This window comes from Protomyctophum parallelum (genome assembly GCF_964188405.1).
Source record: "Protomyctophum parallelum genome assembly, chromosome: 6".
In the NCBI taxonomy this organism is placed as follows: Eukaryota; Metazoa; Chordata; class Actinopteri; order Myctophiformes; family Myctophidae; genus Protomyctophum; species Protomyctophum parallelum.
In genome coordinates, this window is record NC_139701.1 from 41,063,155 (window position 1) to 41,070,538 (window position 7,384).

The 7,384-nt window shown below is 42.3% G+C and overlaps 1 protein-coding gene across 1 annotated transcript; it reads right to left on the reverse strand.

Annotated features, from left to right (window-relative positions):
- Nucleotides 1-3,486: 3,486 nt before the first annotated feature.
- Nucleotides 3,487-6,721, reverse strand: pdzk1ip1 (PDZK1 interacting protein 1). The gene is made up of 5 exons (XM_083767098.1): nt 6,706-6,721; nt 5,846-5,926; nt 5,486-5,591; nt 3,843-3,938; nt 3,487-3,665 (listed from the first exon to the last, which is right to left on the reverse strand). The coding sequence occupies exons 2-5, from the start codon at nt 5,913-5,915 to the stop codon at nt 3,590-3,592; spliced, it is 348 nt and encodes a 115-aa protein (XP_083623224.1). The 5' UTR covers nt 5,916-5,926; nt 6,706-6,721; the 3' UTR covers nt 3,487-3,589.
- Nucleotides 6,722-7,384: the final 663 nt, after the last annotated feature.

Sequence of the window (7,384 nt, forward strand, 5' to 3'; positions counted from 1 at the left end):
TTTAAAAAACCCATTCTGACCTGAGATCAGATTCATACGAGGTTTCCACTGGACACACACTCTCTTTTGGGGTCTTGACCTGAAAAGGTTTGGGAATCATGGAGAATCTATATGGTTGTATTGTCAAGAGGAAGGTGTGAGACACTCAACAATACAGATAGGCTGCTTTCCAAGCATATACTTTTCATTTCAGGTCACTGGATGGCATCATGAGGTCACCCACTGTATGACATCACTGCTCAGACAGACAGACAGACAGACAGACAGACAGACAGACAGACAGACAGACAGACAGACAGACAGACAGACAGACAGACAGACAGACAGACAGACAGATGTTACACAATGTCTTTGGTTGGCAGAGTAGACTGAGTTTTAACTAAGGACCCCTGGCAATAGAAACAAGCCATAGGCTTTCTTGTTTTTAAACAATATTTAATCAAAACATTTAATCAATAATCAATCAGTCAGTCAGTCATTGATTGGCAGCTGACTCACACGAGTCAGCTGTTGTGTCACTATGCCCTGTATTCTATATATTATAACAGTGACACCTGGTGGTGATAAATCCGCCCACTGCACAAGATGATTTTTTTTTAAATAGATCTACGATTTTGAAAAACAAACGAAATCACTCCACAATGCCAAAACATTCCTCATAGTCATAATTACATTTATATCCACGTGTAAGGCATAACTATGACGGTACACATCATAGATTACAAGGTAGCCTACTAGTAGGTAGCCTACAAAAGCCAGCTGTTGTTACACATGAGAATAAACATATATAATTCCTACCTTGTTGATAATCCTCCTTTCATTAGTTTCTTTCTTCAGTAGTTCTATTGTTATTTAACTTCGAGCAGGACTGAGTTAAATTAAACTATTTATTATTTTTGGTTAATTTAACTTCATATATTACAGACATAGCGGCCAACCGTGATTTATTCTTCAGTAATAATTAGGCACACACCGCTCGCGCACCTGTCACTTTCGCGCCGAGATTTTCGTCTCGTCTCCTAAAGAGATTCGTCTCTGCGCTGACGTCTTCCTGTCCTGACGTCACGCCGCAGCTGCGTGCCGCACGTACGCGTACAGCACGTCACGTAAAACAAAAAACTACACTACTAAATAAACTACAAAAGTGCCCCTTTTCCTTGTAGATGTGAAAGTTTGTAGGGTAGGGTAGGATAATCACTTCACTAAAATGATGCAATTTATTTCGTACTATTAACATAGGCTAATTATCATTTTAAATCTACTCAGTCAGCAGTTTAGGTGATTTTTTAATGCCCACCCCCACACAAAAAAGCACCACAATGAAAATAAGCTCTCAATTATTGAGAAACCATTCCATTGTTCCTCCTTGAAATCGATTTTTGTTGATTATGTTATTGTTTACTGGATTGAATTATCAAGAATGTATGTATGCACTGAAATCACCCAATAAAAAAATAATTATATAAAAAAGGAAATTGGCCTATAGGCTCTCAAGATTGTATTAATGTTGAGTAGACAGACGTAGGCCTACAAAAATTACATGTTTAATCTTATGCATGTTGTCGATAAATAAACATCGATAGAGGAGTTTCAAAACACGTAAGACTTAACAAGACACAACTTTCAAGTGGAAGTCTGTTTAATAAAATGAACTTCACATGGTGACAATTACACAGTTTGGCCGCTAGATGGCAGTACCGTATAGACAGAATAACGAAGGATATGTAGCAGCCTATACTAAAAAGTAGGACAGAATGCAAACGGTCTACTGAAACAGACAGTCACACAAACGCACATGGATGCATCAGAAACACATCCATTGAAGACTGAAATCAATGTCTGCAGCCATTATGTTCTGCTTGGTAAGCTGTGTGGTCCGCATTTTTAAACTTTCTAGACCAAATGTCTTCACTGATTATATAGGCAATTAAATTGGCTGTGAGCTTGTGAGTATTTATTGTACCCACAAGTCTTGATGAAATATTAAAGAAGAGCATCTCAAGTAAAATATACCTGTTTGTCATGGTGTGACAAAATATACCTGTTTATCATGGTGTGACAAAATGCACCTGTTTATCATGGTGTGACAAAATGTACCTGTTTATCATGGTGTGACAAAATGTACCTGTTTATCATGGTGTGACAAAATGTACCTGTTTATCATGGTGTGACAAAATGTACCTGTTTATCATGGTGTGACAAAATGTATGTTGGGGTAAGTCCAAGTGTCTGACGTTTGTATCCTTTTGTAGTGATGTGGTAAAAACTGCTCAAAGATGTGCAAACAAACTGTTAGTGTTTCCACAGTTGAGTGTTGGAGTGTTGAGCGTCGACTGTCAGAATGATGTGTGTGCAAAACAGGGGGGCAGTCAGACAGATATTTTGTGAAGCCACTAAGGAAATCGGGACTTCCTGAAAGTTCATATAATGGCCTGTTGTGGCACTGTCATTGGGCCCAAAAAAACCCATAGCCCCATAGAAGTAGCCTGGTTAATAAACCAGACTAATATCGCACGGATCCGCGGGATATTAGTCTGGGGAGGCTCAGCTTGGATTTCATTTCCAGGGAAACATTTTCTCTTTGACGCAATTGGTCAGAGCTACTGTCAGTCAAAGGTCTCAAGCATTGAACGTCACTGTACCAAAGCCCGCCCATATTGCATACCGTGTCCCTATTGGGCGCACACGTTCTCGTGTGTAGAAAATGGGCGTACAATTGAGCCTCTCCAGACCGAAATCCGCCGGTAGGCCATTTTTTTTTTGCCAACGGCTGATTCGGTCTGGTTTATTAACCAGGATACCATAGAAGTCCATGTATTTGGGCCCAACTTCACCTAGACTGTATTACCTTAATAAACATGGTCATGAATACTTTTTGCTTCCAGTCACTAGTTTAAAGTCTCATTTCTAATGTCATAATATTCTTTTTGGAAAAGTATGGTCCCATTTATTAAAAAAATGACCATAAAGTCGTATTTTCTGAGGGGCGTGGCTACCGTTACAGTCTATGATCGGGATTCCCCACCCACTCGAGTCAAAATAAAAACCAACTAAGAAGAAGGGGGGGAAGTCCCGCCTCGTTGTCTGGGCCAGCCAATGGGCCAGCTGGGCCCAAACGGATCTAGAAAGATGGCGACTTACAATTCAAGGACTGACAGGCTTCATTTTATGTTCATGTTAGACCCGGGGAACGCTTTGTCCATATTTTTTACAGTCTATGGTGCAAAAGCATATAACGTGTGTGCATACGTGTGCACATATGTGCATACATAATTATACGTGCACTCACGTGAGTCAGTGTACAGTATAAAGGCACTGTATACACTTTCTATAAATCAGTAGTGGTGATACCTATAATTCAAAGGCTTTATTTCTACAGGTACATATACACCTTTTTACAGGACCTTGTACAGTATTGTGCACATACAGCTGTGGGTGTGTGTGTGCGTGTGTGTGTGTGTGTGTGTGTGTGTGTGTGTGTGTGTGTGTGTGTGTGTGTGTGTGTGTGTGTGTGTGTGTGTGTGTGTGTGTGTGTGTGTGTGTGTGTGTGTGTGAGTGTGTGTGTGTGTGCGTGCGTGCGTGAGGATGGTCACATGGTAGTCACAGTGATTCTTTCTTCTTCTGTTTCCAATCCCAGGTTGTCATGACAATGCTCAGCTCCACTTCTATTGGACAATCACGCACGCACGCACGCACGCACGCACGCACGCGCACACGCACACGCACACACACACACACACACACACACACACACACACACACACACACACACACACATTTTAGTGTCAGAATGTTGGGAAAGGTGCATGTGTGGTTGGACAAGAAAGCGTCAAATGTCATACCTGATGGGCGTGTCCACAGTGATGTCATAGGAGTTCCCATTGGTCTTGGTGAAGACACCGACGACGCCCACTGACTCCTCCTCCTTTAACCCCTTCCTGCACAAAACCGAGGCATATTAAAAAAATTAGGTATGAGGACACAAATGCCATTTTCGCTATCGCGCAATTCCAGGCGGCAGATTTGTTCGCACTTTGGGAGCCAGACTTCAGCAAGGGACGTTACAGACGGAAGAGACGCCGCTGGCGTCATGGTACCGCCATTACACTTTCATGGACCCTTTCATTGGAGGCAAACCTCGCAATGGACGTTCAGTGAATACATGGCAGTGAATGGAGCCGGCTGAACATTGAACAATTGCGTTGCGACCTTTGTGACTTAATTGTCACATAATCGCTCCAGGAATAGATGACATGTCACTAATCAGTTGTTTTGCGATTACGCACAGTACCGAATTGTATTTGAGGCATCTAAACAGCGGCAGGTATCGTTTCTGTCTCGGAGGTATCGCGGGATTTGGCTGCCGTGCAGGCAGGAAACGGTGGACAGTGTCGCGATACTTGGCACGTTCAGAAACGTACTTTGTGCTCCAACTGTCTGAGCCTGAGGAACCTTGAGCCTTAAAGAACCACTAGAGCGGGTCTGATACGTGCTATTGTTCAATTCCAACATGGAACATGGGGGTACAGGGTTTGATGAGGCCAGATCGACATATGGAATGTCAGAATGTCAGCTCCATATATGGCGATCTAAGGGTGGCAGTGTATTGAGTGTACAGGGCTTGATGAGGGACCAGGTAGGGCCGGGCCTTAATTGTCGGGCCTGTTGAGAACTCTAGTTTTCGCCGGTTGCCGGGCAACCTGCACTAATAACTTTGGGGCGGGCCCGTCTAGAGTTTAAATGGACAGGAATCAGTCAAAAGGGAGACATCGAAGAGGAAGGATGGACGGGGAAGGATCAACATATGGAATGTCAGAACAGGTCAGCTCCATACATGGAGATCTAAAGGTTTGAGGTCAGATGTAGAGTTGCTGGCCAATATTAATGACATCAACGATCTCCATCCCTGATGATGTCACGTGATGTCACGAGATGACCATATATGGTCATGCCTGGGGTGACCAACCAACCAAACAACACATTTCATCAATTTGGCGCTGCACTGCGGCGACATGGACATAAGGGCTACGCTTATGCGGGCCCTTTGTCTAAGACAAATTTCTTCGACTGAAGACTAATAAAGCATATATCATATATCATATCATTGATGGGAAAAGCAGGATCTAACAGTAAACGTGACCAGCGGTCGCGATAAACGTTGTGAACTTGTAGCGTGATATTGTCTCTCTGTGTCGCGTTCTTGTTCTCCCGAGCTTTACGGCTTACAGACTTCCTACATAAATATCATCATGTTTTAGGCCCTAATTGAACTGCCCACACATACACGACTTTATCTATTGATATGACGTCATAGACATTTAAGTTAACCAGACCAAAGGTTAAACTAAAACAAGGACCAAATGCCCATGCATCCCTAATAGTACTGTGTGTGTGTGTGTGTGTGTGTGTGTGTGTGTGTGTGTGTGTGTGTGTGTGTGTGTGTGCGTGCGGGCGTGCGTGCGGGCGTGCGTGCGTGCCTTCTCACCCTGAGTCCTCACACCAGGCCTTGTTTATCAGGAAAACCAGGAACACCATGAAGAGAAACCCAGCAACAGCTATGATCCCTGTCAACCACTGAGGAAGAGCACGCTCTGAGCATGCACGCACACACACACAGTCACACACACACACAAAAAAGAAAAGTCTCAGTCATCTATAGTTTAAACTACAGACAAGACATACAGTGACTGGTGATATGTGTGTCAAGTTTTTGTTTTTTAAGAAACAAAGCTGTGCTCTAAATAATAAGTGACAGTTTAACGTGTAATACTGAAGGGTCATGGCGTTATTAATAATAACAATAATGAGTTACAGTTTAACATGTCATGTGTTGAGTTTTACATACCTGAGGTCTGAGCTGCCACCACCCCCAGTGTCATCCACAGACCCCACGGCGCGGCCCACCGCCTGCCCATTTCAAACACAGCTGCAAACAATAAACGTAATTACAATATATGATCATTTACAATGTATGGGCATTTGTGGGAGACGCCTCTTATCCTGAGCTACTTACAGGTGTGAGATCAGACTAAGCAATAAGCGATGAGGTAAACAGTCACATAATTATAGAATGCAGAGAGAATAGTGTAATATTTGGTGCCTCAAAGAAGCGAGGATGCGTGTGTTGATTTAGTTGACTAACATTATGACGAAGAATGTTCGTCGACTACCTTTTTTCACTGACGATAACAAAAGAAAAACTAATATATGGTGACGAAAACTAACACTATATAACAAATAAAAGCTAGACTAAAATGATCGAGGGGCTAGTGGAGAAGAGATCCAGTAGAGCTAAAAGACAAGTCATTTTATGTTTGGTTGCGCTCGGTTGTGGTCGCGCTTCGACTCGTCGTGAGCTTGTAGATCAGCTATTTTCAGCATGCAACCAAACAAATCAGTCATTACGACGCCATGAAGGCCCAAAATCAACAAAATCAACACTGTAGGATGCCAGTTAAACAATGAATGTAACATCTTTCAGAAAATAAAAAAACATGCTATCTCAATAAGAACATTCTGCTGTGCATTTTAAACTAAACCACCATGACGGTGTTGGGATTCAATTAGTATAATTATGTTCAATTTGAATCCAACATAGAAAAACGTTCTAGGGGGGGTCAAAACAATAATATACACAACTCCTACAACAATAAACAAAATGGTAAAAGCAATAAAAGACAAACATGACATTTACAATTAACTCACTGCGCTGAAGACAACGAACCCACTTTTTCGGCTCCTTCGTAGTTCGTAGCACTCCCTGCCCTGATGTTCTGTGTGTGTGTGTGTGTGTGTGTGTGTGTGTGTGTGTGTGTGTGTGTGTGTGTGTGTGTGTGTGTGTGTGTGTGTGTGTGTGTGTGTGGTCTCACTACAGTAGGCTACTATAATGGTTAACCTGATTCCTGATCCACAGCCCTGACTCAACAGTGAAAATTCTAATCAATACAGATTTACAGCAATGTGTGCGTGCGTGCGTGCGTGACTGCGTGTGTGTGTGTGTGTGTGTGTGTGTGTGTGTGTGTGTGTGTGTGTGTGTACTGTGCAGGAGGAAGAAGAGTCAGTCATCCATTCAGTCTCATGATAGGCCTACAGTGTCTAATATGTAAACCCAAACGGAATCTCTGCAGTTTTGTTTTTCTGTGTTTCTGCAGTGATTCAGGAGGAGAATCTTGTGAAATCAATGTGTTTGGAGCAAAAGTGACAACCCTATTAAAACACAAAATAAACCTCAAAGAAAGGTCCTATAGTCAAAACTTTGATTTTGTCATTTTTGTATGAATTCATTACCAATTAACTCCTTCGTGAACAGACTGTTTGAAATAGTCTTTCAATTCAAATGGCAAATGTGTAAGTGTATAATAACATGTACATTTGCCACTGAAAT

Coding starts and splice junctions, on each gene's coding strand:
- pdzk1ip1 (XM_083767098.1), bottom strand. CDS start 5,915: ATGGGCAGGCGGTGGGCCGCGCCGTGGGGTCTGTGGATGACACTGGGG. Junction 5,592..5,845: donor GGTGGCAGCTCAGACCTCAG/GTATGTAAAACT, acceptor GTGCATGCTCAG/AGCGTGCTCTTCCTCAGTGG. Junction 3,666..3,842: donor ACTGTGGACACGCCCATCAG/GTATGACATTTG, acceptor ATTGTCCAATAG/AAGTGGAGCTGAGCATTGTC.